Raw genomic sequence first — 14177 nt, 5'->3', positions numbered from 1 at the left:
CAGCCTAGAGTATGTGAAGAGTACTCTTCAAGTTTTTCAAGGTCAAAACCAAGGAGAGTCCCAGACTGGAGGATACTGGAGACACAGCAACTAATTGCAATGTTGGTAACCTGGGTTAAAGCTCGTGAAATCCAGTCTGAGGTATAGCTCACTGGGTCCTCAGCTCTGGCATATGTAATGTAGTCAAGCAAGATGACAGCGTTTATGGGATGGGATACAGGAATTCTGCTGACTTTGCAGTTTCCCTGTAAGTCTAAATTTATTGCAAAATCAAAAGGCTATCTATCTTAGAAGTCAGCTATAATCCTACCACAGATAAAACTATAGATACTGAGTGAGAATCCTCATTGAGCTGTTGTTTACTTTGTTTTGAAATGTGTTATTTATGGGAGAAACAGTTTCTCTAATTTCACTAATAGCCATCTGAAATGGGGTTTCTGGGTTTTTTTTAAATGGCTAGAGAGAGAAAATCTTAGATGCATATTCAAAGGTCATGGTATGTAAGAAAGTTCTATGGAACCTAATTTTAAGTACTATAGATTTGTCAGGCACTTCAAAATTTTCTTGATAATTTAGGACCCTTTCTGGGCATCTCACAATTTTTGTTCACTATGTACTTCCTATCCCTCCCCACCAAACTCTAGGATTAGGTTGTAATAATCCCTTTGAAACTTCTACATATCTACCCTACTTGATTGTGTGTCTTTTTAACAATCTGTGCTGCTGCTTTTCCCTTTTAAGAGAATGGGAGCTCATTCATAGAGAAACATGCTATTAAGGTACAGTTTCCTTTCATGATCCAGTGTTATTAGTTATTAACTAGCTATTGTAGCATTTGTTTCCAATTTTTTGGCCACTGTAAATGACTATTTTAATGAAAATTGTTACTATATAAAAGTTAAAGCTATTGGGTTGCATTAAACTTGTGACATCCATCTAAAACTTCTGCTGCTCAGAATCTTCCAGTTACAAATTCTAAATTTCCACTGTTACCATGAGGGAGCATAAAAAGCATCATACTCCCTCAGGTTGTGGTCAAAACAAGCAGCTATTCCACACACACCTTATACTGTCACTGTTTAACCGGTCTGATTTAATTAGCAAACAGGTTGCAACTGGTCTATCTTGGACTTTTTCCCCCCACAGCTTCATTAAGGAATAATCTTGGACTACTTTTAATATTTGGTTTTTGTTACAGATTTGGTTCCCCAGGAAGCACTGAGATGGAGTTCCATATAGAGGCTGCTTATTAAGGAGTGCCCATGAATCAGCACCTGTGGAAGGAAGAGAAATGGGACTGAGCAGAAGGAGAAGCTGAGCTGTAATGCAGGTACAAATAGCCTGTCAACCTTGAGGGAAGCTGAGCTAAAATGAGTCCCCTCAGAGTGGTCCGGTATGTCTGCATTGTGCTGAGTGTGCTGGACGCATAGCTCTAAGCAAGGCTGTGCTAGCTGAGGCCGTCCCCACAGGAGCTGGCAACTGATGGAAGCTCACTGATGAGCACTCAGCCCTAGGGTGACATGCCTTTCCTTGGGAATCCAGATGCTACATTTCCACACCCACCACAATGTTTATTTTTCACAGTGAGGCTCAACTTTAAAAAAAGAAAAAAAATACACATCTTGGTTAAAATTACTTAGAATTAGCATTTACTGAAATGATGGCATTTTTACTTTTGGTGCATTTTTTTTTAATAGCTATAAAGTTAATTTTTCACCTTCATGAAGGTGGGTTCAAATCAATAGCCAGACCACTCTACTTGTAAAAGGAAGGTATAGGGATGCTTTTATAGTATGGTCCACTGCATTCATCCATGGCATGAGGGTCCTCTCCTTGTGCACAAGCTAACCTCAAGGGGCAGGTCCTTTCTTCAAGCAAAGGGTGAACAGTGTCCCCAGGCCTTCATTCTGGAAAGTAATAAAGGGTTCCTCACTGGTATCTACAAAATGTGTATCAAAGCTCACCTATTTGGTGTTCATGCACTAAAGTTAATGGAGAATTAGAATTTGTAAATGTCCATTTAACAAGAAGAAAAACTCCACCTTCCAAATTCAATTGATAAAATTAGTTTGGAGTTAAAAAACAATGTTATTGTTGATTTATAGTAAATCAAGTACCCTTCCTGAAGCCTTTGGGAATTCCAACTACTCGAGGAAGTTAGGCAACTGGATGAGAATTACTGAATTAATGCTTAAGAAAACATTTTTTAATTCTTTTAATTAAAAAGTCAAAATTTTTCTAGTTTGATATAAAGTCCTTGCAATGACAGCTGTGGCAAGCTTCACCATTTGTAAAGTATACAATTTTTTTCATGAAAAAAGTATACAGTTAATGGCAACTATGGAATTTGATCCAGAGAAGGTAAGTCTCATGCATAAGGTCACAGCAAATAAAGTTTCAGCAAACAGCAATCAGTCTGAACTAAAAATTCCATCTTCTACCTCAGAATCCCAGGCCTTTTCCCCCTAGGGTGGGCTACTGCTCAGCTGTCACTAACAAAACTGAAGATCCACTTTGTGCTGGGAGCATATGATAAGGTACCAAATGACATGCAGTGGAAAAGAAAAATCTTGATTATGAGGTTGGAAATAAACCATTTTGTTTAGTTGCTTTATACTGTTAAACTGAAAGGTGCATTGACTGTGGAGAATAAAACAAAAGCATTTTGTTTGCATTTAGGAATTTAGTATTTAAGATTTTAACACTGACCCCAAAGATCAATGTCATGTAGCAATTTGCTAACTGGCTAAGAAGTAATAGGCTTAGACATGATCTTTAAGAATGCAGAATTCCGAAAAACTTCTTTTGGAAAAATAGCCCTGAATACAAAGCTGAGTGCTTTATAAATTACTCTTGTCCTGCTTTTATAAACTCAGCAAAGGGCTAAAACTTTTGTATTAGTTTCCCAGGGCTGCTTTATGGTTATCCAAGTACCACTGTAACTAGATGGCTTAAAACAATAGAAATTTATTCTCACAGTTCTGGAGGCCAAAAGTCTGAAGTCCAGGTGTTGGCAGGGCCATGCTCTGAGACTCTGGGGAGAACCCTTCCTTGCCTCTTCCTAGCTTCTGGTGGTGACCCCTGGCTTGTGGCTGCTCACTCCAATCTTTGCCTCTGTTGTCATCTGGCATTCTCCCTGTGCGTCTGTCTTTCCATGGCATTTTCCTCTTCTTATAAAAAGACACCATTCACACTGGATTAGGGTTCAGCCTAGTGACCTTATCTTTACTTAGCTACATTTGAAAAAACCCTATTTCCAAATACACATTCACAGGTACCAGGAGTTAGGACTTTAAGATCTTCTGGAGGGATACAGTTCAACTCATAATAATACTCATTTATCAGTTATTTTAAAATATATTTTATAAGAAATTAAATGCCAAAATGGTTTCTCAAATTAGGGGTAAAGAATTTGTCACAGTCCAAGTCACAATTGTTAATTTTGTTACATACACAATTCTAAAAGAAATTCAGATTTAAATATTTCAACTGAATTCAGTTTAGTATAAATAATAGTACTTTCCAATATTTAGAGAAATATTAACTTCACACCATAAGCATTCATGGTCAATGTCACTTTTACTATAGTTAATTTATAATTCCCCTTCGCTGTTATAGTCAAGCTTATTCAGAGAAATAAACCAGAATCATAAGGGCAGGAGACACTGGAAATAGTCTAATCTATCTCACATGATCTTTAAGACTAAGTATCAAACCACATTCAGGAAGCTGATATATAAGCTTTGGCAGTTTTTAAGAAACACTGGTCAAACCATAATTAAATCTCGATATGGATTAGTGAACATCTACTGAGCACCTCCTCTTGCAGTTAGCATTTTACTAGTTGCTTAAAAACAAGGAATTTGACTCATTAAATTTTTTAAATATGTATTTAATTCTCATAATATTATTCACAAAGTTCTTGGCAGAGTTGGATTGTGAGGTTCATGCTGTCTCTTTTTCAGTCCCAAAAGCTCTGTTTTGAGTTCTCCAGGCTTTGGTGGAATTTCAGGTATTGTCTATTAAAACAAAAACAAAAACACACAAAAAAAATAGATACCAGTGCTTTCTTTGACTATAATTAAATATGACTTGAAAAACATCGAAGTAAAAAGTTAAAAAGAACAAAAAGTCCTCTGACACTCAATGATACATCTTTACTATGAGAACCCACAGTTGATCTAAGTCCCTTTCTAGCCCTATATTTATATGCCTCTATTATCCAGGCTATACCTTAAGTACTAGAGGAGTCAAAGAGGGAAACTTTGCATCAATATTAATGGACAACAAACCTACAGCCAGCATAATACTCAACAGTGAAAAGCTGAAAGCCTTCCACTAAAATCTGGAACAAGTCAAAGAAATTAAAGATGACTTAAAGAAATGGAAAGATATCCCATGCTTTTGGATTGGAAGAATTAATATTGTTAAAATGGCCATACTACCCAAAGCAATATACAGATTTAATGCAATCCCTATCAAATTACCCAAGACATTTTTCACAAAAGTAGAACAAATAATCCTAAAATGTATATGGAAAAAGACCCAGAATTACCAAAGCAATATTGAAGAAAAAGAACGAAGCTGGAGGAATAACCTTCCCAGACTTCAGACAATACTACAGAGCTACAGTAATCAAACAGCACGATACTGGCACAAAAACAGACATATGGATCAATGGAACAGAACAGAGAGTCATAAATAAACCCACAGACTTAACAGTCAATTTTCGACAAAAGAGGCAAGAAAATACAATAGAAAAAAGACAGTCTCTTTAGAGTGGCATTGTGAAAACCGGACAGTCGCATGTAAATTAATGAAGTTAGAACACACAGATCACAAATTTGAATAAGGGTTTCCTCACTGGGAAATTCATTCCTGCCCTATCCTGACTCTCCACCATGTGCCTGGCACAGAAAACAGTTACTAGGAATAAACTCATTTATTCAACAACATTAAGTGCCTATTACGTGGAAAGCATAAAGCTGTGGGCAAAAATATACAAAACTGCCTTCAAAAAGGTGATCAGGAAAAGCCTGAGAAGGTGACCTTTTTTTTTTTTTAATTTGTAACAGCTTTAGTGAGATATAATTCACATACCATACCATTCACCTATTTAAATATTCAAGGGCTTTTGGTATACTCACAAAGTTGCACATCCATCACTACAATAAATTTTAGAACATTTTCATTACCCCAAAAAGAAACCCTAAACCCATTAGTCACTACCATTTCCATACAATACCCTCCCCCACCACCCTGATCACCAAGCCACTGCCGTGTCTCCACAGACTTGCCTACTCTGGACATTTCATATAAAGGGTATCAAACAATATGTGGTCTTTTATGACTGTTGTCTTTCATTTAGCAGATTTCCAAGGTTCATCCATGTGGTCACATATATCAATATTTCATGCCCTTTTAGGACCAAATAGTATTTCATTATAGGACATACCATATTTTATTTGTATAAATAAATATTTTATTTTATTGATTCTATTTATTATTCATCAGTTGATGGATATTTGGATTGTTTCCACTTTTTGGCTCTAATGAATAATACTTCTATGGACATTCATGTACAGGTTTTTGTGCAGATGTTTGTTTTCATTTATCTCGGGTATAACCTTAGAAGTGGAATTGCTGGGTCATATGGTCACTCTATGTTTGAGGAACTTCCAGATTGTTTTCCATAGAAGCTGTACCATTTTACATCCCTAACACCACTGTACGAGGGTTCTAATTTCTCCACATCCTCACCAATACTTGTCATTCACTGTTTTTTTTTTAAATTATAGCCATCATAGTGGTTATAAAGTGGTACCTTATTGTGGTTTTGATTTGCATTTCCCTGAGGGCTAATGATGCTGAGCATCTTTTCATGTGCTTATTTTCTAAAAAGGTGACTTCTGAACAAAAGACATGGAGGGGGATGAGAAAGCAGCCATAGAACTATCAGGAGTGTTTCAGGCAGATGGAACCACAGAAGTGGAAAACCTAAGGCAGCAATGTGCCCTTGTGTTCAAGGAAAAGCAAGGTGGTCAGCACAGCTGGTCCAAGTACTCAGCGAGGGGTTAGGAAGAGACAAGGACAGAGGGGAAAAGGGGCTGCAGAGATGGGAAGTCACTGGAGGGTTTTGAGCAGAAGAGTGACACGACCTGACTTAAGTAAAAAGATGGTGGTTTTGTTGAGAAGAGGCTGTCATGGTGCAAGTGTGGAAGGCAGGAGATAGGACTGGAAGCTACGGCAATAACTGTGGGAGAGATGACCGACAGTGGCTTGAACTGAGTGGTAGCAATGGAGGTGGTGAAAAGTGGTGAGATTCTGGATATGCTTTCCAGATTAAGCCAGAGAGACTTGCTGTTACGTGTAGTATGAGAGAGGAGTTAAAGATGACTCCCAGATTTTGGCCTAAACAACTAGAAGAATGGAGTCACCACCTACTGGGACAGAGCAGACTTCCAAAGAAGAGCAGGCGGAAAGCCAGGAGCCCAGCTGTGAACGTGTTCACCCACTGCACACCCAAGTGGAATTGTCAAGTGTGCAATTAATAACTCAACTGTACACTCACGGGAGAGGTCCAGGCTGAAGGTATAATTTTAGTATACAAGAAATAACTTATGCTTTGAGAAAAGACGGGTTCACGGAAGTGAATACAGACAGAGAGAAAAAAAGTCAAGTACTGAGCCGAGGCCCACCAATGTTGGGAGATAAGGAGATGAAGAGGAAATAGCAAAGACTAAGAAACAGCGACCAAAGAGACAGAAGAAACGAGAGTGGTGCCCACAAGCCAATAGAAGTGTGAAAGGAGAGAATATTCCACCGTGTCGATAGATGCTGACGGGTTCAACGACAAAGTCTGCTAAAAAAGACCACAGGACTTAACAACATGGAGGTTGCTGGTGACCTTCAGAGGCATTTCAGTAAGTATCACATGCCTCCATCTCCCAACCTTCATGTGGCCTGTTCTCTCCTCCCTCTACACAGCCCCTCATACTGGCACTACCAAAATTCTTCTCATTGCTCAAGGCTCAAGTGACAAGGAAGATGACATGATTCCCTCCCACCATGCCTTTCCCACCACTGTTCACCCATCTCTGATCAGAATTAACCCAAAGGCCCCATATCATAATGATTTAGAGGCATATCTGTAGCCATCGGCTATCAGCTTATACTGTAAGGTCCCTGAGGAAAGGGACCACATCTTAATCTCCACCTTATTTCTTACAATGCTATGAGAATATCCCTCATAGCAAGAAGCAGTCAAAAAATGTGCTGAATGAAAAAAATCAACAGACTTTGCTCTAGACTCTTACAAGCTCATAAGATTAGAGAAATAAAATCTTTACCCAAATCACTTTACACAAAACTGCAAGATTATTCTGGCATAATTCCAATTATATCAGAAAATATCAATAGCTTTTCAATGCCTAAAGTTCAAAACCCTTGTCCTGGGCTCATTTTATTCTTTTTTTTTTCCCCCTAACAGTTAATTAATCCTACAGAAACACAATAGTTTAGGAAAGGATGTGGGGTTTGGGGATGTGGGGATGCTGGGTTAGGGTAATAGCAGAAGTAGGAAGGTAAAAGATATGCTGCCTAGCACCATTTTCATTTTGAAGTGAAAATGACTTTCTAAAAAGTTCAGTGATAGGAAATGAAATAAAAGCTAGAGTAACTTGTCTGATGATTTCCTCTCTTAAAACCAGTCCTAGGATTTGATATTCCAATCCCTTCACTACATACAAAGAATGTAGCTTGTTTCATGTTCGTTAAACAGTGGAAACTAATTAATTTAGAAGGGCTATTTTTCCCCTAAGTTACAAAAACAAAATTTATGCGACGTCACAAAGCCCTATAAAATATAATATCATGTTTCCAGTTTCTACAAAGTATTCTTAACCACCTACTTATGCACAAACACAGGCACACATTTGTAGTTCACCTGAATTGCCAGTATATAGTATAAAGCTAAATGACAATTTGACTTCGATTGAAAAAAAGATGGCACTTCTTATTTACATACTAACTATAAAATCGATTTTTAAAAGACTAGTCAGTGTTTGTTATAAATAGTTACCATGTCAGCAGAGTTTCTAAGTAGCAGTTTGTGTGTACATGGGTATGTCTGGAGACAACCAAAAATAGGCGCTTTAAAATGAGTCCATAGACTGTGTCCTTTGACCTACTATGTCTCCAATAATAAGTACATTATAAATTAAGGAAAATAGAACAAGTAAAAGTAATGAAAAAGTAAAAGGAAGTGCAAAAGGGAAGCTCCAGCAAAAAGCACACTCTATTCCAGGATAGAGCATCCGCTTTGAGTCAGCCTCCTCTCCTACTCTGATGAGCTGTTCTGGATAACTAGAAAAAAGTGCCCTTAAAGCTTCTCCCTTAAGACAGCACTAAGCACAAGCCCTAGGAAGCCCTCAGGGTCTCCTCAGAGACATTCTAGCTGTATGGACTAAAAGACTCCTGCAAAGGCCTGTGGCTCTTACAACAGCAACAGTAATTACTGGAACAGTACCAACAGACATAGGTAAAGAACATAAATTCCTTAAATGTTAGTAAAGCATACAGCCTCCTCCGCACAGCCAGCCAGCGTGGCCTGCAAGTCCCTACAGAGGTGCCCTACTGTCGATGCCACCACCTGATCAGGATGAGGTGGTCTAAGACTCTCTGGTGTGCCCTTTCTGGAGATTCTGGCTTCATGCTGCCTTCCCCCAAGGTCCAGGTAGCTGCTGGTAACAACCCTTGCACATTCTCGCTTATGAGATGGGTGAACGAAAGGTCAGTTTCCTGAGGTCAAATCACAGGCATTCCTTTCTTTGTAAAGCCTGTCTGATGTCTACTCCTGAACAAGCTAGAGACCAAACTGTATTTCTGTGGAAGGTTCTTACCTCTTCCTATCTCCACTATGTACCCTTGATGCTTCCCTAGAATTCAAGAGAAGCAGTCTAAGGTGGCAGGAAAGAGCTACGGCAGCATTATTGTACAAAAACTAGAAGCCACCTAAACGTCAATAAGGAATTGATTAAATAATATATGGAATATCCATATCATGAAATACTGTTAAAATGACCAGAAAGAAAACAGGCTATTAGTATAAACAGATCTATTTATTTGGATGTTAACCAAACAAGCAAGTTGCAGTGAAATATGTAGAACTCCTATTTATATGGGAAAAACACCCCCCACAAATTCTGTGTGTGTGTGTGTGTATTCAACAACAGTAAAAATCTAGAAGGATACACCAGCCAACAAATGGCAGTTGGGAGCAGTAGGGAGCAGACTGGAGAAAAGGAGTCACCAGTGGGGAATTTTCACTTTTACTCTACATGCTTGAATTCAATTTGGATGTTTTACAAGGGTGTTGTATCATTTTATTAATGGGGTCAAAAAAGGGAAACACTAAACAGAAAGCTTGGGCTTCAAATCCTCATTAAGCTATGTAACTTCAGGAAATCACCCACATGCTTCTGAACCTATTTCCTCATCTGAAAGCAAGAATAAACACCTCCAAAACTGTAGTACTAATTCACTGAAATTAGAAACAAACAAATGGCTCGTTCTCTGTAGTGTTACCTGTCCAGAGACCAGACAGAAATGACTGTTCCCTACACTGTGCTCCAAACCACTCTATTTATTCATGGCAATCGCACAACACCCAGCACATTCTTGTAGTTATTTGCACTGTTTCCTCACATCCACCTCCCCAATGCCATAATTCCTCCAAAGAACCTCTAATTCCAAGTTCCAGTTTAGGGAGTGCTTATCAAAATTAATCTAAATTTCTCTCTTTTGAATGCCTATATTCACTCATTCTTCATTCAACAAATATTTATTGATCATCTACTACAATCTAAGCTCTTTTCATGGTGACTTAGATACAAGAGCGAACCACTCGGGGAAAGTCCCTTCCTGGAGGTTACATTCTAGTGGAGGAAACAAAAGAACAAGTAAAAAGACAAATGAATAAAATAATTGCAAATTGTGACAAGTTCCAAGGGAAAGCAAGGACTAGGACAGAACAGCAGAGGAGGAATCCTTTAGGAGCTGTCCAAAGGACCCTCACTGCTGGAGGAGACATTTGAGCAGACACTTGAAATTTTGAAGAAAAAGTCAAGCCAAGATCTGAGAGAAAAGCATTCCAAGAAGAGAAGCATGACCTTAAGGTGGGGACAGGCTTGATGAGATTGCGAAACATCAAGGAAGCAGGTTGCAACAGAGATGAACAAAGGGGGAAAGGTGGAAGATAAAATTCAGTAGGAGGTAGACCGTGTAAAACCTTAAGAACGTGTAACACTGTGTAAGAGCAGGGCATGCATTCCTCTAAATGCAGTTGGATGCCATCCCAAGGCTTTAGAACCCGGGGAGACGTGCTCCTAATTTTAAGAGTACTTTGGCTTCTGTGAGAATGGAGTGGTCCAGGAGTTGAGGCACGAGGACCCTCCTGCACTCACCAGGTCCGGCTGATAGTACCTGTGCACCGCTTGGGCGCCGGCGCACATGGCCAGGAGGCTGGCGGCGAACATTTTCAGGTACGAGGTCCAGGACACGCCCGCAGGCATGGTCGGCAGGCTGGACTGGGAGAGAAAGCGGGCGGTGTTAGAAGGTGCCCAGGTCCAGGCTAAGCTGTGCGGGGAAACAAGCCCCTAAGCAGCGCAGGGGCGGAGTCAGAACACCTGGGTCCTCTTTTGCGAAACGAGGGCGCCGCGCGCACGAACGCCCTTTGGAGGCGGAAGACCAGCCTTCGTTGGGTTCTTAGTGTGCGGGCTCGGCCTTCGGAGTTTAAAGACAGCTCCAGCGGAGCGAGAGGAAGGGCGCACCGGACGGGTTCCCGCACCTCGTCAACTCTGGGAGGAAGGGGACTGCAGACCGCACTGCCTGGCCTAGAGGCGCGCCCCGGGGAACACTGTACTGCAAGCTGTACCGGCGCTGGGCAGCGGGTCAGAGGACGAAGGGCGCTCGGGAAACCGAGCCGGCAGCCGACCGGACGGACCGGAAGTGCAGGGGATGCTGTCCGCGTCGGACCGGAAATGGGGTGTCACTGCGGCGCGGACACGTGACCCGGGGAAGTGGGGCTTTGATCCAGAGCCGGAGTCTTTTCTTTCTTTTTTTCTTTTTGAACCAATTCCCAGAACTTTCCCGGCCCCAGGCTTTCTGCACCTTTATCACGCTCCCTCTAGTTGGATTTTCCTGGCAGATGTTGAGTCTCGGGCCGGCTCTAGCTGGATTCTTCCATTGTTTGTCCTTTCGCACGCGTAAAGGAAGTTACTCACGTTTACCGCCTTTTAGGAGCGGGTGGAGACTGGCACACTGAGCCGACCCGCTGGTGCTTAGGTGAGGGCACTGTGGAGTTTAAAAACACTCTTGGTCGTAGTGCCCAGCGCGTCCTTTAATAACCTGAAACAGAGCCACACCCAGACAGCTATGACCTTGTGCTATGGTGCTACTGGAAAAGAAGAATGAAATCGACATTATTTAATCTATGCGTTTTTAAGATTGTGCTTTGAATATGGATTGCTTTTGTTTAGCCAAAGGTTAATGCAGGACAGTTTTGAAGAATTAATCTTGTATGTATAACGTGTATCATGGTACATTCACATTTTTAAACAGTTTTCTGGAGGTACATTTGACATTCAGTAAACTGCACGTATTTTAAGTATACAGTTGGATGAAGTTTGACATATCTTACACCTGTGAAACCATTACAATCAAGATTATGAACTCCTCACCCTTAAGTTTCTTTGCGCCCCTTTTTAATTCCTCCCACACAGCCTCATTCCCTAAGCAACCTTTGATCGTTTTCTGTCACTACAGATTACTTCGCATTTTCCAGGATGTTAAAGAGATTGAGTCATACAGTATGTACTACTTTTGGTCTGACTTATTTCATGCAGCACAATTATTTTGAGATTTGTGCACATTGTTCTATGTATCAGTAGTTCACTTTTGTATTGCTGAGTATGCTTATACCACAGCTGGCTTATCCACTCACCTTTGGTGGACATTTTGATTGTTTCCAGTTTTTGGCTAATGCAAATACAACTACTATGAACAGTGAAAAGAAGCAGAAAGACGTGTATACAGGTCAATGAATACATGCTTCCATTTCATTTGGGTACATTCCTAGGAGTAGAATGGCTGTAGCATATGGTAGGTATATATCAAACTTTTAAATAAATTGCCAAACTGTTTTCCAAACTAGTTGTACAACTGTACATTCCCACCAGCAGTATTAGAGTTCTAGTTTCTCCACATCTTAACACTTTGATCAGTCTTTTTAATTTTAGCCATCCTAACAGGTGGATGGCATATCATGACTAATCATGTTGAGAATTGTGTTTATATTTTCTTTGGTAAAGTATCTACTCAATTCCTTTGCACATTTTTAATTGTTTTTTTAATTGTGTTTCGAATTTTCTTTACATATTATGGGTATGGATACAAGTCCTTTATCAGATAGATTTGATCTACAAATATTTTCTCCTGGTCTATAACTTCTTTTTCTTAAAAATCTTTTGAAGAGCAGAAGTTTTTAATTTTAATGAAGTCCAGTTTTCATTTTTCTCTTTTGTGAGTCATGCTTTGGTGTTATACCTGAGAAATCTAACCCAGGGTCACAGATTCTCTTGGTTTTTCTTCTAGAAGTTTTATAGATATAGGTCTTACGGTGAAGTTTGTGATCCATTTTGAGCTAAACTTTTTGTATGGTGTGAGGTGTGAGTCCAAGTTTTGTTTTGTTTGCATCTGGCTATCCAACTGTTCAAAAAAATTACGCTTTTGTTGAAAAAATTATGCTTTCTCCACTGAATTGCCTTTGTACCTTTGTGGAAATCTGCTGATTGTCTATATATGTTATGTATCTATTTCTAGACTTTATTATTTTCCATTGATATATTTTTATCTATCAAAATGCCAATACTACATTGTTTTAATTACTGTAGCCTTATAATCAGGTAGTGTTGGTCCTCCAATTTTTTTTTCTTTTTTCTTTTGTTATATTCACTAGCTCTATTTTTTAGGTTCCACATATAAGTGATAGCATACTATTACTTCTTTTTAAAGAGTTGTTTTGGCTATTCTAGATCTTTGCATTTCCATATGACTTTTAGAATCATCTTGTCAATTTCTACAAAAAGTCTACTGGGATTTTGATTGCCATAATATTCAATCTACAGACATCTTGACAATATTCTGGCGCATTTATCTCTCTACTTATTTAGTTCTTAATATATCTTAGTAATCTTTTGTAGTTTTCAGGAAATACCAAGTTTATCCCTAAGTATTTCATATTTTTTGATGCTATTGTGAATGGTGTTTTTTCTGATTTGTTGGTAGTATATATAGAATACAATTGATTTTTTATCTTGCAACTTTGCTAAACTCACTTATTCTAGTACATTTTTTGTAGGTTTCATAAGATTCTCTACATTAAACCATAAAGTAAACTGAATAAATACAGTAACTTTTTTATAGACATCATCTATCAAGCTGAGGAAGTTCCCTTCTGTTCCTAGATTGCTTAAAGTTTTTATCAGAAATGGATGTTGGATTTCATGGAATCCTTAATCCGTACTATTGAGGTAATCATACGGATTTTTGAAAAAACCATATGCCTGAATGCCATCTACTATCATAGACTTCAAACTTTGGTATTTTTACATAACCAAAGTAAAGCAAAGAACAGTTTATGTAAAAAGCCATTTTACAATCACTCTCATTTTACAGATTAGGAAACTGTGGCCCAGTATGATACAGTGCCCAGGACCCCCATGTTTTTTTATTCCGAAGTCTCTTCTCTCCCCTACACCCCAGTAATTACTTGATAATTAATGCAAATTGCTGTTTCTAGTCAGAATAAAACGTTGGGTGGAAAGGCCGGGATAGTTCTGGGAAGCATAACCGCCTACCTACACAGCGACCACAGAGGACATCAGACAGACATACAGACACACACACACACACACACACGCACGCACGCACGCCCGCCTACACACACACACCACCGAGAAGACGGAGCCCACAAAAGCTTACGTCAGCGAAGCACTCCCCCTCCCAGCCTTTTTGTCCTCCACCCTTCCCGAAAGGCCAAGTGGCCGGCAGAAGAACCAACGAGGGAAGCGCGAACGTGATTGGACTGCCCTGTGTCACGTGACGACAGTGACGCCCGC

General features: G+C 39.6%; 1 protein-coding gene across 4 annotated transcripts; it reads right to left on the bottom strand.

The window, feature by feature from the left end:
- Nucleotides 1-3871: 3871 nt before the first annotated feature.
- Nucleotides 3872-14106, bottom strand: UQCC6 (ubiquinol-cytochrome c reductase complex assembly factor 6). 4 transcript variants are annotated; one of them, XM_072973105.1, is made up of 4 exons: nt 14041-14106; nt 11170-11406; nt 10464-10586; nt 3872-4019 (listed from the first exon to the last, which is right to left on the bottom strand). In XM_072973105.1, exons 3-4 carry the CDS (start codon nt 10569-10571, stop codon nt 3912-3914), a joined length of 216 nt encoding a protein of 71 aa, XP_072829206.1. In that variant the 5' UTR covers nt 10572-10586; nt 11170-11406; nt 14041-14106; the 3' UTR covers nt 3872-3911. The 4 variants fall into 4 exon arrangements, with proteins under 4 accessions (XP_072829206.1, XP_015096136.1, XP_031539045.1 ...); XM_015240650.3 differs by lacking the exons at nt 11170-11406; nt 14041-14106 and adding an exon at nt 10847-11157; XM_031683185.2 differs by lacking the exons at nt 11170-11406; nt 14041-14106 and adding an exon at nt 10934-11157.
- Nucleotides 14107-14177: the final 71 nt, after the last annotated feature.

The sequence above is a fragment of the Vicugna pacos genome, chromosome 12 (genome assembly GCF_048564905.1).
Source record: "Vicugna pacos chromosome 12, VicPac4, whole genome shotgun sequence".
NCBI classification, from domain to species: Eukaryota; Metazoa; Chordata; class Mammalia; order Artiodactyla; family Camelidae; genus Vicugna; species Vicugna pacos.
Note: the sequence above shows the minus strand (reverse complement) of the source record. Positions and strands in the feature narration are given on the sequence as shown.